This window comes from Equus quagga, chromosome 10 (genome assembly GCF_021613505.1).
Source record: "Equus quagga isolate Etosha38 chromosome 10, UCLA_HA_Equagga_1.0, whole genome shotgun sequence".
NCBI classification, from domain to species: Eukaryota; Metazoa; Chordata; class Mammalia; order Perissodactyla; family Equidae; genus Equus; species Equus quagga.
Window position 1 is genome coordinate 36,235,856 of NC_060276.1, and position 16,534 is coordinate 36,252,389.

Here is a 16,534-nt window from a genome sequence, read left to right on the forward strand (position 1 = left end):
CTCCAAGTGTCTGTTGACATATTTTTAAAGCAGAATTAAAGTTACAGGGACCATTCCTTCTGGAAATCAACTGTCTTTTGGTTTCACTGCCTACTAAATATGGCATTTTGGCTAGCTTCTCAAGGTTAAAATTTCCAACGTCTCACCAGAAACTTCACTGCTGCCCCAAACAGGTGATCTCAGCAACGTGAATATTTGGTAGGAAAAGAGGAAGAATAAAGTGGGCTAGTGAAAAGACCAAGTCCAAGTTGTCAACAATTGTTTTCAATATTCTCACTTTTTTTAAATTTGAAAAACCTTACATTGTAAAGAAACAACTACCTGTTCTGGAGACTTAAAAAAAATCAAAAGACCTTAAAAACAAGCTTAGGAAAACTTGTCACAAGGCAGATTTTATTTTTTTTCAAGTTACAAAAATATGTGCATGTCAAAAATAGTCTAGTCCGTATAAGAGTAGTTCCAGCCATTTCAAAGTTATACAGTTTGGAAAAAGCAGTTCATATACAAGTCTTAAACCACACAACTCATGAATAGTATACAACCACTCAATTCATTTATTGCTAATTATATGCAGCTTTTACACGAGACTGTTCTCCATACAGGAAAGGGCAGTGTTTGGGCACTCTGTTGCTGCGAAAACTGTGGTTTTAAAAAGCCAATCCAAAATTAGAATAAGCTCACTCCTAGTAGAATAACGTGTAAGTTTTGATCAGTACTACAAGGTGTAGTCAAATTTCAGTTCCACCTCCTTCTCCTATTTAATTCTATTTTGTTAATATATCAGAAATATAACGTTTAGTTTGGGGCAAGAGTAAATGAATTACTGGTTTTCAAATTAAGTGATAAGAAACATTAACTTTGAGTTGCAATATAGAAACAAAGCTGGCATATCTAGCTTAAAAGCATTAAAACAGTAAGTTCAAGAATGGAAAAACGTTTGCAGTTTAACCAGAAACCAAAGCTAGCTCTTTAGACGTTGAGACATAAAATGAATTAATTTGTTCTTTTGAAGTTTTGGGCTTATGAAGATCTGCTGTTCTCTATTTTTTCTTTAAAAAGACAGAGATAGCCACATAACAGGAACATGTTTTAAAACAGATCTATTTTCTCAATGCCATATGGAAGAACGAATCATAAAACTAAATAATTTTTACTTCAAATAAGTAAAAAAAAGGATCATGCAGTTGACAGTGTAAAACACAGGAAACAAATCACTTACCTGGGCTGGGGGGTGGGGGGGGGGGTAATGCATAGGAGACTTTTGGCCTGAAGTTCACACGGAAGACTTAGAAGTTAAGGGTGTCCCAAAGAGATAGCAATGGCTTTGTTTCCAACTTTCCTGTCAGACCCTGCTGCAGGGTCAGGCTTATTGCTGACATTTTACCCCCGTAAGTTATGGAATAAATTGAGATGTATACTGGTGATAAACATGAGGTGAACTGGGAAAACCTTTAAAAATCATTCTTAGAACAAAAGTGACAAGCATGACCATTTGGCAAGGATACTTAGTACCTTAATGACTTAAATCCTAAAAATAGGCTACATTTTTAGGAGGTAGAAAAGTACCAAAAATTTACCATGTGGCCACCCCTCTTAACTTCTGGCCAACCTTGGATCTCTACATTTCTCACTCCTCATTCTCCCATTAAAGCTATTAGTCCTGCTACCATCCATTACCGAAAGTTACAGACCTGGAGCTGCCAAGAAAAAGCTTTCTAAGTTTGGCTTTTAAGCCACTGAGTGTATCCAATACTCAGGTACCAACTGAGAACATTTTACCCCTCTCTAGTAGATTACTTTACTTCATGAGAAAACATGCCAACATACAAACATTACTTAATATGAAAAAAGACTACTGAACATCTCTACACGTGATTCGAACACATCAGAGTAGTTATGCAAACCTAACTTAGTAACGTTTTCATTGAACTGATTTGGAAAGACCTTATGTTAAAAGTACATTAACAGTGTTTACTGAAAATAGGTATGTATTCTACTACAAAATTAACCTAATAACAAAAAAATGCTTCACTTCCTCCCAGAGAGTGATGTTGTGCTGATGTCCCATAGAGAGTATTATAAAAGGATTTTATTTTTGCAGTAGGCTGGGCTCACAGTGAGTATGTTAGTACAGAAGTCATGTGTTTAATATTACTATAAGAATGTCATTAATGAAATGTATATAAGGCATGTAAAAAATTAGCATTAAAGCTCTTAAGGGCAACGATTTAAACCAGCAGCTGCTAGAAAAGGTGCTGCTAGAACAATAAAAAAAAATTAAAGAAACTTAGTTTCAGCACATACTAGTTTATAGTGCTTCTGCAGTGAAATGAATTAACTCACATAAATTTCTGTTGCTGCTACTAATGGACCCAAGGAGAATGGAGTTTTTCCCCCTTTAACTGCTAGCCCAATCTTGAAAACGGAAGCAATCACTTGCAATCTTCCACACAGTGTTGTTAGGAGTAGACTGAGCAGTCAGCAGGAAGGTCTGGTTGAAGAAGTGTTGTTTGTTGCCATCAAACTTCACAGTTCCACTGGTCACAACAAGAACTGTAGTCTGGGCCTGAGTAGCTTGCTCTTCACCCACACACAGAAAGAGAGGAGGTCAGTTTCTATCTTTAAATAAGCAGATTTTCAGGCTTAAACTATATTGCTTACAATTTAACACTAGAAAAAGTTTCATAAACTTCCCTTACCTTGAGCATAATCTTGAGTAAGCACAGCCAAAGGCAGAAAATTAAATAATCACTTCAAATATATTAAAATTATTATCAGTACAGAAAGATTTTGCGTACTCTAAAGTTCCAAAATAAAGAGCTTATATCTAGCATAGGACCATTTGGTTTCCGTATTTATTAATGTTTCATTGGGTTTCTAACAGAGGTTTTTCATATTTTGCTTCTTAAGCTATTGTTCTTTCCAAAAACTGTGACGGGAAAAAAATCACCCTCAACTACTACTTAAGACACTTAGGACCCCACCTAGAGGTTAATCTTACAAACTGCATCAATCGACTTTGATTCAAATTCTGTCTTGCCAAACCCATCCTTTCACATAACAAATTTCTTCTGTGAAATTTTAATAGGTTGTAAGATAATCAAACACGTTAATCAGAGGTATAATTTTTCTCTGGAGACATTTCAAGGCACAGAAGACAACTATGTATTTAAGGAAAAAATATAATTGTTCCTCTCCATCAACAATCACATTTAGTCTCAAACTTCTAACCTAACTTTTAATAAGCCATCATCACACAATCCACCCAAACCTCCTAGCGCTCCTCTGCAGTGAGACACATCTAAAGGAGACCCCAAGTCTGATTTGACAACTGAATTTTTCATAACATTTAACTTGCTCAAAAAGGTAATTACTTCTACCTCTAAAAGCTGCTTGCTGCTTTTGGTGCTAAAGCTCCGTGCTCACTAAAGGAAAACAAAGGAAGTACCTTAAAAGATCATGATCTTACCATGAACTGGTTGGCAATCTAACATATTGACCTGGAACTCACTAGAAGGCAACATCTCAAAAAAATTGTTTAGAGCTTCCAGCCCTGTAACAACATTTCCATTCCATATTAAAGTGGCCTTGTCCAAATACAGCCTGATTAGTGCCTAAAAAGAACAAAAAAAGGAAAGACTTTTGTTTCTGGGTATGCATTTTATAGAAATGGGTTGAAAAGTTACAGGTGATATATACACATTTTCACAGTTCTACCTCCATCACTACTCCCCTTGCCCCCTCCCCCTGGAAGACAACACAAACAAAGTGTCTGCCTTATAATCTTGGCCTTAAATAGCTATCACCCTACTCTTAATAAACTAGGCAACTAAATATTTTTTTCATATTTCACTTTAGCCAGAATGAGAAAACTTTGCATTCAAACTGGAAGAGAGTTTTAAAGTTTTGCCTTCTATATTAAAATGAATTAAATGATCACAGGTTTCAAGCACATGCAGCCCCAAATCAGTTTTAGTCCCCCTCTCTTTTCTAATTCTGAATGAAGTTGTAAGTTAGGCCCTACCTCTTCACTTCAATCCTAATGTTTATAGACACGTGAGTCATTTAAGGTTTGAACCAGTTAATGTTGTATGGGTTAGGAAGAATTAGTTCCTTTTACTGCTATTCGAATAGCATATTTAGTTCAAAAGAATCACAAGTACTTGCTACAGCAGAGTCTTCAATAAGTAAGTTAAGGCCCAAATAACACCAAATTCAACAGGTAACTGTAGTCACGGGAGTTAGTCACAGGAGTTCAGTGTGTCACAGGATACATTATTTGCTTAACTCTAAAATTTAACTTGGTTTAAAAGGCAACACATATCTTGACTCTGGAAATGAACTATGTTGCCTTTTTTGCTACTTTATTTTTGAAAGCAGCAAGGTACAATAAAAATCCATTGTCACATTCCTTGCCCCTGTCCCATGTCATCAAACATCAGTACCAGGAACTTCTTTCATCTTTTGCCTTAAAAAATAGGTTTTTAAAGATATTAACTTCTGTACCTGCAGCATAGAGAAAATTCTCTCAAACACATTAGTCCTATGCTAATAAGAGACCTAGGCAAGACTCAAGCACATACTGAAATAATTACTTAAAAGACATGGCTCAGGGATAAATCACAACGAAGAAAGCTGACGAAGTGAGAACTTGTTCTGCTCAAGACCGAAAGTATCCAAGCCGTGTGGATTGTGTTTGTGCATGCCAGCTACAGCTGTGAGATTTAATCAGAAATTATTAATACTGGAAATTAAAGGCGCAAATCAGGGAACATCCCCTGTAATGGCAGACCCCTTCACCAGCAGTAATACAATTTTAACCATATTGGTTAAATGGTGGGACTAAGAAAAGGTAACATATTTAAGTAAACATATTTCGGGCCCCATGTTAAAAGCAGTATTTAAATTAATTCCCACTTACCACCCTAAAAGTAAAATGAAGTTTAGAGAGGTTAGCAACTTGCCTAAGGTCACAGAGCTAGTAAAGGCAGAGCTATGATTCCAGAGCCCACACTTCCATTAATACCATACCAATCCTTCCATAAGCAATACACTTTTAAAAAATGAATCCACACGGGCCAGCCTGGTGGCGTAGTGGTTACGTTCACATGCTTTGCCTTGGCAGCCCAGGTTCGCAGGTTCAGATCCCGGGCACAGACCTGGCACCACTTGTCAAGCCATGCTGTGGTGGCATCCCACATAAAATAGAGGAAGATTGGCACAGATGTTAGCTCAGGGCCAGCCTTCCTCACAAAAAACAGAAAAAACAAACCAAGTCCACAGCTATCACTTATGCAAGTCAGATGAATGGCTGGTTCAAAAAAGAACGCATTTAAGAAAGAGCAAAGGAGTCTGTAACACTCACCCGTCTTCTTTTGTCCATTGTCTCATAGTAAATATTGACAAATTCCTCAGCAGCTCTACATGCCTGGTCTACGTAAGTTTTAAAATCCTACAAGAAAAAACTCGTAAGTGTATTATCACCACCCCTCCAACCGCTCACAAACACAAAACCACCAAGAAAAGTTATTGATTTCATCTTGTAGCTCCACACACAGTCCACATTCTTCCATATAAATTCGGACATTTTAAAATTTAGGACTCAAATATTTCCGATTTTTGAATTTTTCACTATTTTTAGGTACATATCTTTAGAACATACTCATCCTTCATTAGTGAATTTTTTTCTCTCTTCATACATAAATTTATAATCTTTGCCCGACAACTGGTACTTTAAGTACTTTTGGTTTTCAATATTTTCCAAAACATTGACTTTAATAAAAATGATGTGGTCTGAATCTTAAAAAAAAAAAGGGGGGGGGGCGGGACTGCCATTGAATAAGTTAGGCAAGCGCTGAGTTCTCAAGTGAAAATTTATGACCTCGCTCAAAAGCTGTTGAATGGGAAAAAAAAACAGGATGAGAATAAAGTTCAAGAAACTACTTGAAAAACCAGGTACTTAGGAAACTTCCTCGCAGTATGTAAAAATTCACCGGCGTTTGTAAAAAATGGTAAAACCGAAGAAAATGCTGTTGGGGTTTTCTCCTGCAGGAAAATTAAATACCTCCTTCCCCAGCCATTTACCAAGCCCAGCCTATCATTTGAATTTTTGTCTCAGGTGATCGAAAGTTATCTAGAGAGGGAGCTAATCGAGCAAAGGAGACTGCAAACCATCAACAACAGACCCCAACATTCCCGCCTCTCGCTCGCTCTCATCCCAGGGTCCTTCCTAGGATCTGAAAGGGAGCGCACGGCCGCCGGGGGGCCGGGGGTCGGGACAGCAAGGATGGAGAGGGGCTGCAGCGAGAGCGCCAATCCCTCAGTCGCCCCGTGACCACGTGACGCACAGCCAGCCCGGCCCCGCGTCCCTCCCCTCAGCCGCCCAAGCCCCGGTGCCCAGGAACCCTGCCGCGGCCCGGGCACTCACCACAGACATGGCCATCTGGGAGCCCGAAGCAGCCTGCTCAGGCAGTGGCGGCGTCACTACGTCCTCACGTGTCCGGCTCCCCGAGCTGCGGGAGGACCAAATATTTAGGAAGACAGCGAAACCCGCCAAACGCACGGAATTTTCTGCCCGCCCATTCTCTCCCGGAAGTAGCTCGGTCCGTTGTTAAAAGCACCCCGATGTTCCAACCTTGAGTGCACATTCCTTCAGTTCCGAGCCTTCAATGCCTTCTGTATTCACTTGTTTGATACTCAGTTTGGAAGAAAAAAAAAAAACTTTGCTTTTGTAAACTGGATACTCTAAAGAAAGTATCCATTTTTCCAACGACGCGCCCTGGGCAAAGAACAAAAACAACTATTTAAACGGTCCAATAGGGGGACTTCTTTGCTCCGGGAGGCGGGGCCAAGACTAGCTGAAGACCAATGAGAAACGCCATGAGAGAACTGCCGGCTCTCTGGCCTATAGGAAAAATGGGTGGAGCTTGAGAAAAGGCGCGCAATCGTATTGCGCATGACTGACAGAAAGCGACTTCGAGTTCTGGAACGTTGTGGAAGAATGGATCCTAACTGAATTAAACCCCAAAGTCGCAGTAGTATTCCTAAAATTATTCACTATTTGGTGAATAATATTTGGCAGCCCCTCAAATGAAGACTAGTCTACAGCGCTGTTCACCACCTTCCCAAACCTACTAACAACTGCAACCTACTAAAAACATTTAAAATTTTGTTGAGCAGTAACTACAAGCAAAGTACCTTTCTAGGCATTTTAACCCATATTCACTTTCTACTTACAATAACACTATCAAGTAATCACCTCCATTTTAGAGTTAAGACACAGACTCATTAAGTAACCTGCTTAGGGTCACAAACTATCTGGGCTTCAAGCTCAAGCAGTTTTTAACCACTGACTTCACTCCCCAGCATCCTTTAAAACCGCTCATCTCAAAGCCCCCAAGAACTTCTGGGCGGTCAAATCAATTAGCCGTCCCCATGGTCTTACCCTGAGTGGCTGCGTCCTGGCCGCTCGTGAAAATAGTCGCTCCTTTCACGGCGTCTTCTCCAGTCTTCCCAGTGTCCTCTGAATCTCCTCATACTTTCAATCTTAATTTCCCCCCACCCCCGGTTCTCCTTCCTTTAGACCAGCTCTAGCTACAGCTACCTCCCCTGGTATCCTCTTTCTTCGGCTGCGCCCCTTTTTATGGACGTCGCTTCCGGGGTGTCTCCCCTTTAAAATCTCCCTGCCCTCGCGTGATCTCAGTTGCTCTCGTATGCTAATAAAGCTCAATGACGCCGCTCCAGCCCACGCCTCTTTTCTGAGCTCCAGTTCCACGTACAGAATTTGGTAACCTGCGCGCCGGAATGCGCAACAGGCTTTTCAAACTCGTATAGTCCCAAATTTAAACTCATTATTTCCTCTATGCTTCCGATGTTCCGTATTCTTTCAATCCTCTATGCTTGAATTATTGGAATCTTTTTATTTTTTGGTTCCCAGCCCCCCATCATTATAATTCATTCGTTCATTCAACGAATATTTACTGAGCACATACTTTGGGCCAGGCATTATGCAAAGTTTGGATATAGAGTGGTGAACCAAATATACATGATCCATACCTTCGTGAAGCTCACAATGTAATGGGAGTACTAGACAATACACAAAACATTAATGAATTGCAAAGGAATTCCAAGTAACTTGCTCACTTCTACTCATTCTTTAAAACAACATCTGTCTGTCTCTCTCTCCTCTCTTTCTCTCTCTCCTCTATACACAAACTTTGATGGCTCTATTCTCATTTTTCCAGAATTTTCCTATTCAAAGACCTACATTGGCCTGGTCTCACTTTACCTTTCCAGACTTCTCTCCCATTATTCACCAATATTGGCAAAGTTAACTACTACTGTTGCCAAAAAGGACTTATATTTACTGCTTTATAGGTGATTTCTTTTCTCTTTTTTGTGATTGCTTTTATTGATTGAGAGTTTAGAATGTGTCTGGTGTTATGATTTCATTGAATCCTCACAACCCCTGGAGAGGGAAATATTACTATCTAGATTTTTAAGAATTTAAATTGAAGTTCAAAGAGGTTAAGTAAGTTGGCCAAATGATACAGCTAGTGGAGCTCCAATTTCAACCCACAACTGTCTGACCCTGAAGTCTTTGCTCTTAGGAAACCTGCTATCTAAGCATTTGCTTATATGTTCTTGTTTTGGAATGTTTGTTCCCTCTATTTCTACCTGCCCTTCAGGAACCAGAGCAGGTGCAGCCTTCTCGGTGAAGCCTTCTCTCATTTCATGTCCCGTAAAACCCAAAGGATATGACCTATCCTACGGCTATGAGGAGCGGCTGCTGGTGTGGGGCAATAGTGCTGGGGACTAGAGGAGTGTTGGGAGTATTGAAAGGGACAGCTGAGCTTGAGGTGGAAAGAAGGCTCAGAGTGTTCCACTGAATGTTTGCACAAAATTCTGTGCACTTTTACTGATGTGGTACAAGGGTGTGAGGCTAGGTAAACTGGTGGTGTAGAAAACCATGTTAGGCTCTGGTAGGTCAGGGCAGTGGATTTCAACTATATGTGAACTATACTTAGGGGGACAAATGGGAGCCAGGTGAATAAGACACAGAATTGTTCTTCACCAGATAACTACACGTGTGTGGAAAGTGGGGAGAGTGACTAGGAAGGGTGTGAAAGGGCTTTGCTTGGAACAGAGAATGGCATCTTGGTAAACCACATTGTTGGCACCAGTCTGGGTTCAAATCCTGGCCATGCCACCGAGTAGTTCTTGGCTACTGAGTAGTGACTTTGGCTAAATTTTCTAACCATTCCTTGCCTCAATTTCACAATCTGTTGAACGAAAATAATAATATTCATACATATTTTATAGCATTGTTGTGAGAATTAAAAGAGTCAGTGCCTGTCATACAGTCCCTGCTTGAGGACTATTATTTTCCTACTTATGGCAAAGGAGATTATGCAGCCACCTATTTGAGGATATGAAGCTGGGACAGATTCGATAACTTTTAGTGTATTGAGAGGCATCAGTACAGTTCAAGAGAGAGTTGGAGGCCTGGGATAGCAGACTGTAGGAGCAATAAATTGGGTTGATTAGGATTCCTCGTGGCTGTGCTGTGTAGACCTAACGGAATTAAAGCTGTTCAGAGTTACCAACATCCCTGTCTGAATCTTCACCTTGCTCTGGACTTGAGAAGAACTAGTCTAGAACAATCAGCGAAGTGATCTGAGCAGTCAGCCCCTTGCTCTCAGGTTTCTAGCTGGCAACGAGCCTGTTCACATTAAGTCTCATGCTCTATGAACTAAGTTATCCGGGCGTCTTTGACCTGTTCACATTAGATAGTGCTGTTAAAAACAGCTTTATTGAGATATAATTCACACGCCATACAGTTCACCCATTTAAGGTGTACAGTTCTGTGTTTTTAGTATATTCACAGAGTTATGCAAACATAACCACAAAATGTTGGAACAGTTTCAATGCCCCGAAAAGAAACTCCCTTCCCATTAGCAGTCAGTTGCCATTCCTCTTTCACTTTTGCTCCTGGCGCCACAAATCTACTTCCTGCTTCTATGGATTTGGCTATTTTGGACATTTCATATAAGTGGAATCATACAATATGTGGTCATTTATGTCTTAACATAATGTTTTCAAAGTTCATCCATCTTGTAGCAAGTATCAGTACTCCATTCCTTTTAATTCCAGAATAATATTCCATTGTATGGATATGTCAAATTTTATTTACTTGTTCATCCATTTATGGACATTTCGGTGGTTTCCATTTTTTGGCTGTTATGAATAATGCTTCTATAAACATTTGTGTACATGTTTTTGTGTGGATGTATGTTTTCATTTCTCTTGGATGGATACCTAGGAATGGAATTGCTGGGTCATATGGTAACTTATGTGTTAAAAACAAAATTAAACTGTGTAAATTTTGAAGACCTTATTGGCTTGATTCAATGATTCATGAATCAGGCAGCATCCAATCTAGCAGATAGAAAGGAGCTCTGAGGAGCTGTGCAAAATGAAAGACTGTTATAGACAGAAGGGAGCAGGAACAAGGAAGTCATACTAAGCAAAAAGTGGGTTGGTTAATGCAAGGTTAATTTCCTTTAGGGGATGGCAGAGGTCTATCAGGCAGATCACCTAACTAATACTGATCAGGTGATTCCTGATTGACTCTTTTAAGATTCCATTTCTGGGCAAGCCGAAACCGTAATTAAGTTAAGTCTTGGTTTGGTGATGTGGAGCTCAGCATAAGTGACTCCATGTTGGGCCTGTTGTCTTGTTTTAACATGTTTAATGTTTTATGGAACTGCCAGACTGTTTTCGACAGTGGCTGCACCATTTTACATTTCCTCAGCTATGCACAAGGGTTCCAATTTCTCCACATCCTCACCAATACTTGTTATTGTCTATCTTTTTTATTATAGCCACCCTAGTGGGTGTGAAGTGGTATCTTATTGCGGTTTTGATTTGCGTTTCCCTGATGCCTAATGATCTTGAGCATCTTTTCATGAGCTTATTGGCTATTTGTGTATCGTCTTTGGAGAAGTATCTATTCAGATCCTTTGTCTATCTTAAAAATTAGGTTGTCTTTTCATTATTGCGTTTTAAATATTCTTTATATATTCTAGATACAAGTCTCTGATCAGATATATGATTTGCAAATATTTGGACTCATTCTGTGGATGGCCCTTCAATACTGTGGAGCTGTGGCGAGGGGTATGTGAATAGGTGAGTAGGTCAAGTTACAACATTACAAACCCTGCTGTCCTTGTGGATGTTCAGCAGTTTTTCTTTAATAAATGCTCCTCAGATTTTTGCAAGTGTTTGCTTAATTTCTAGTGTTCTGAAAAATTTAGTTTTGACAATTCTTGCCAGTGTTTTTATTGCTTTCATGAAGGGATGGATTTACAGAGATCCTCACTCTGCCATTCCAGAACCTCAGCCTAGAGAGTACTTTTGTGTATCTTTTAAAAGGCATTATTATAGTCTGCCTTTAATGATTTATACATTTATATTCTTTAATAAATTTTAAGTTCCTGGGGCTAACATTATGTGTTTTTCATATATTAAACACGTACTTATATGACTGGTGCTGAGTAAAAACCGTAAACAAAGTAGGTGGTTAAAAGTGAATGTCCAAATGAAATTTCCTCCTCCTTTTAGCTTGCCTTTATCCCCATTCTGAATCTATTTTGAAGGAAGTGAAGGTGTGAACTAATTTCTTGTAAAGGGAACTTCTTCTTCCTGTCATGATAGAAGTGAGAGAATAATCCATTTTCACCTCATTACCTTTCAATTGCCTCCTCTATGGTGCATTCACAAGTCTTATCTTCAGGGGAGAACAATTCTCTCAACTCTCTGCTGGAAACTTCTTTTTCTTCCAGTAATTATTTTCAGAAGCAAAATGTACAATATGCCTTTTGTATTGGTTGAGCTCTCAGGTTTTGGAAGGCCTGGTATGACTCTGGCTCACCCAGTCTGCAAATTTCTTAGAAAAATGTGAATTATCATTGTGAAGATATCATAATGTAAGGTTCAGACAGGGGCATACATTTAATTAATAAGATGAGCAACTAAAATCTACAAATTTCCTTATCTTACTTGGCTCTATCAGAGAAGTCTCCTTCATACTAAACACCTACTTCTTTCTTATCTTCCACCTCCCATCTAATTTCAACCTTCTTCCTGCTCCCATGAACTCAGTAAAAACAAAACAAAACAATAAATCAAAAGTGCCCCCCAAAAAGAAAGAAAATGTTAGGGGCTTAATGTAATCACTTGATTTTTCTCTATTCTTTTTGTCCTTAAGTGTATATTTTCCTGATATTAACATAGATCAACAAAACTTGTTTTAGTATTTACCTGACATAACTTTTTCCCATCATTTTACTTTCAACATTTTGAGTCCTTATCTTTTGGTGTGTTTGTTGTAAATTACATCTAGCTGGATTTTTTTTGCTTGATAATATAATTTACCTACAGTAATGTTCATAAAGTTATGTGTTCTGCTTGATGAATTTTACAAAAGTATACACCCATGTAACCACTAACTGCATCAAAACAGAGAATATTTCCAGTGCCCCAGAAGGCTCCTTCCTCTGCCCACCCAGTCAATGCCCCCCCAAAGGAGGGAACTATAATGACTTTTATGATCATGGGTAGTTTTTGTCAGTTATTTAATTTCATATAAATGGATTCATATAGCACGTACTCTTTAACATCTGTCTTCTTTCACTCAACATTAGTGTGAGAGCCATTCATGTTCTTGCCTTGTAGCAGTAGTTCCTTCTTTATTTATAATAGCATCAAACAGGAAACAACACAAATGTCAGCCAATGAGAGAATGGACAAATAAACTGATATCAAGGGAAAAGAGTTCAATATCTTACCATTACATATGATGCTAGCTTTTGAAAAATATCTTTTATTAGATTACAGAAGTTTCTTTCTATTCCTAGTTTGGTGTGTATGTTTCCTTTTAAAAATTGTGAGCAAGTGTGGAATTTTATCAAATGCCCTTTCTGCATCTATTGATGAGGATTTTTAGGCTGCTTAATTTTAAAATGGTTTATGATGAGGATTTTTAGGCTGGTTACTTTTAAAACTGCAAATGAGAAGCAGGCTCCGAGGACTGGAATTTTGCTTGCCCTTTTGAGATATTTGCATTTGTGAAGGAAGGGGGGATGACCTTGTAGGGACCTGAAATTGGCCACCCCAGGATATGTCTCTTTGGCATCAGGATTGTTTTGGGCTGATTGCTTTCGATAAACTGGGACAGGGAAGGAGGCTCTGGGGAATGGAACTTGCCCTTGTTGGGATACATTTACATTTGTAAGGTAAATCTCTATCTGTAAAAGGTGCCTCCCTCTCTGTACCAGGAAGAAGAGGAGAGATGACCTTGTCCCTAGAAGCTCTTAATGGGGAAGGCAAGAACTTCAGTTGGTTGCTGTCTGGCAATCTCATGTAACTGGTTTAGGGTGGTGGCGTCTAACCTTTCTAACCTTTACTTAATCCGATTTGATTCTTGTCTAAAAGTCATGGGATCACCCAATGACCAGACCCCACCTGCACTGATACCATTTTAACTTTTTTTCATGTTCTTTCCTTTGTCTTGTAAAGAGATGAATCATATACCTATGCCTTAAATTTAGCCCTAACCCTCAACTCGGGGCAGCAGCAGGAGCTCTGACTGCCCGTGGGTCCTGTCCCCACGCACCAGCTCTGCCTGCCCATGGGTCCTGTCCCCATGCCAGCGGGGGCAGCAGCAGCTGCTCTGCCTGCCCATGGGCCCTGTCCCCATGCCAGCGGGGGCAGCAGAAGTGGCGGCAGCAGAAGCTCTGACTGCCCATGGGTCCTGTCCCCATGCTACACTATTCTCTAAATGAAAGAGCACTACTGCCAGATCTTAAGAGTCTAAGAAATCTTTCGTTCGACTCCTCGGCTCACCGACCCCGCATCATATTGGCAGCTATCTCCTTTATTCAGCTAATATAATAAATTACATTGGTTGACTTTCAAATATTTAACCAATATTCCATTATTGGGATAAACCTTACTTAGTCATGATTCATTTTATACATTGCTGGATTCATTTTGTTAACATTTCATTTAGTGTTTTTGCATCTATCTTCATGACAGATATTGGCCTGCAATTTCCCTTTCCTATTATATCTTTCTTAGGTTTTGGTATCAGGGTTCTGCTGGCCTCATTAAATATAAGTGTATTGGCTCTCTTTTTTAGTGTTTGCATTGTGTATATTCCCACCTTTATTACTTCCAACTTTTCTGTATCCAATTATTTAATCTGAGTCTCTTTTAAGCAGCATGTAGTTGCATTTTGTTTTCTATAAAAGAAAAATCAGTCTGATAATCTTTGTATTTTACTTGAAGTGTTTAGTCCATTTACATTTAAAATAATTATTGAATATAGCTGTTCTTCTAGCTATCATCTTGCTACTTGTTCTTTATCAAGTTATGCATTATTTTATAATTCCTTTTGTGGCTACTGTAGGGGAGGAAGACATTTCCTCTTCCCAAATGTGGGTTCGTCTGGCCTGAGAACGAATTAAATTCACATGAGACAGAATAGCAAGAGAAAATTAACCAAAGCTTTATGAGGAACCATGGCCCGGGGCCTTTCTTCCTGAAGGAAGAAAGGGCACCGAAGAAGTGGGGTGCACATAGTGGTTATATACCCCCAAACAGGGTGTTTCACATGTGATTGAAATGTCCCTCCCACAGTAGTCACAAGATTGCCCTGTCAGCACAGTGCTTGACGGACACAGCAGGTAGTGGTCTGCTATCTCGGTGGGCGTAGCAGGAGGCAAGTCTATTGTCTGGAGCTGGGCGGTGGCAGGTGAGCGCAACAATCAGTTCCTAGCCTAAGGAAAGATGCTTAATCCTTAAAGAAATGCCAAAGTTGGGAGGGGGAGGGAAGTCAGTTACAGGAGGTTACCAGAGAAGCACAATAAAATGCAGATTTAGGTCTTTGCCTTTGGTATTGATTAAGAGTTTCTAGAGAGAAGGTCATCTCCTTTCTTCTTCCTGGTACAGAGAGGGAGGCACCTTTACGGATAGAGATTTACCTTACAAATGTAAATATGTCCTAACAAAGGGCAAGTTCCATTCCTCAGAGCCTCCTTCCCTGTCCCAGTTTATCAAAAGCAACCAGCCTCAAATAATCCTGATGCCAAAGAGACATATCATGGGGTGGCCAATTTCAGGTCCCCACACTACCCTAGGGATTATAATATGAATCCTTGACTTACTCTAGTTCATCTTAAGTTAGTATTTTTACCACTTCTTGAACATGTAAGAACCATATAGTGATTGCACTCCATTTACTGATCTCTCACCTTTTGTGCTATTGTTGTAATATATTTTATTTTACTGTATGTTTAAACTTTGGCAGTTAATTTTCTTTTTTTTTCTGGCAGTAGTGCTCTTTTATTTAGATAATAGTGTGGAATAGCATGGGGACAGGACCCATGGGCAGTCAGAGCTGCTGCTGCCGCATGGGGACAGGAGCCATGGGCAGTCAGGCTGCTGCGTGGGGACAGGGCCCACAGGCAGGAGGAGCCACTGCTGCTGCCCCCGCTACTGCTGCAAACATGGGTGGAGAGTAAGGCTAAATTTAAGGCATAGGCATGTGAGCCATCTCCCCACAAGACAAAGGAAAGAACATGCAAAAAAGTCAAAATGGGATCAGTGCAGGTGGGGTCCGGCCACTGGGCGGTCCCACAACTTTTAGATAAGAATCAAATCGGATTAAGTAAAAAGGCCAGAAGCCACCATCCTAAATCAGTTACATGAGGTTGCCAGACAGTAACCAACTTAAGTTCTTGCCTTCCCCATTAAGAGTTTCTAGAGATAAGGCCATCCTGCCTTCTTCCTGGCACAGAGAGGGAGGCATCTTTACAGATGGAGGTTTCCCTTACAAATGTAAATGTTTCCCAACAAAGGGCAAGAAAACTCCGCTCCCGTTCCTCAGAGCCTGCATCTCATCTGCAGTTTTAAAATTAACCAGCCTAAAACCCTCATCATAAACCCCCCCTGAACCCATTTGGCCCCGAAATCTTTTGGGGATATGGACGATGGTCAGTCTTCTGTAACTACTTCCGGCTGTACGAGGTCATAGAGCTGTCCCTAAATGGGGCCATAGGGGTACAGGCAGGAAGTTCAGTAGACTGGAAGGTTGTGCCTGTGGAGTCCAAGGCTGACAAGGTATACAGAGCCTCTGGAGATGAGAGAAGCATTTGATGAGAGGTGGTCCAGGAGGTGAAACTTTGTTGACATGTGGAAGACAAACAGCGAAATAGACAACAAATTATAATAAGAAATACAAGCAATATGATTAACCCAATGAATAAGGTTTTGATAGTAGTCCAGAAACCTGGTCTTGACCAGGAGTTCAACCAATCATTTACAGATAGGGTAGGGACATGGATTTAATTTGGTGGCTCATATCAGATAGGAAGCCAGAGATATTTTGATGGTAGTCCAGAATATAGATACAACATTCAGTTTTTATAATGGCACAAGTGCCCCCCTGTGCTGCTGTCAAGACATCCAGTGC

General features: G+C 40.0%; 1 protein-coding gene across 2 annotated transcripts; it reads right to left on the reverse strand.

Moving 5' to 3' along the window:
- Window positions 1-366: 366 nt before the first annotated feature.
- Window positions 367-6,575, reverse strand: NXT2 (nuclear transport factor 2 like export factor 2). Of its 2 annotated transcripts, none has more exons than XM_046674030.1 (4): window positions 6,428-6,575; window positions 5,366-5,452; window positions 3,470-3,614; window positions 367-2,580 (listed from the first exon to the last, which is right to left on the reverse strand). In XM_046674030.1, the coding sequence occupies exons 1-4, from the start codon at window positions 6,440-6,442 to the stop codon at window positions 2,399-2,401; spliced, it is 429 nt and encodes a 142-aa protein (XP_046529986.1). In that variant the 5' UTR covers window positions 6,443-6,575; the 3' UTR covers window positions 367-2,398. The 2 variants fall into 2 exon arrangements, with proteins under 2 accessions (XP_046529986.1, XP_046529985.1); XM_046674029.1 differs by lacking the exon at window positions 6,428-6,575 and adding an exon at window positions 6,186-6,309.
- Window positions 6,576-16,534: the final 9,959 nt, after the last annotated feature.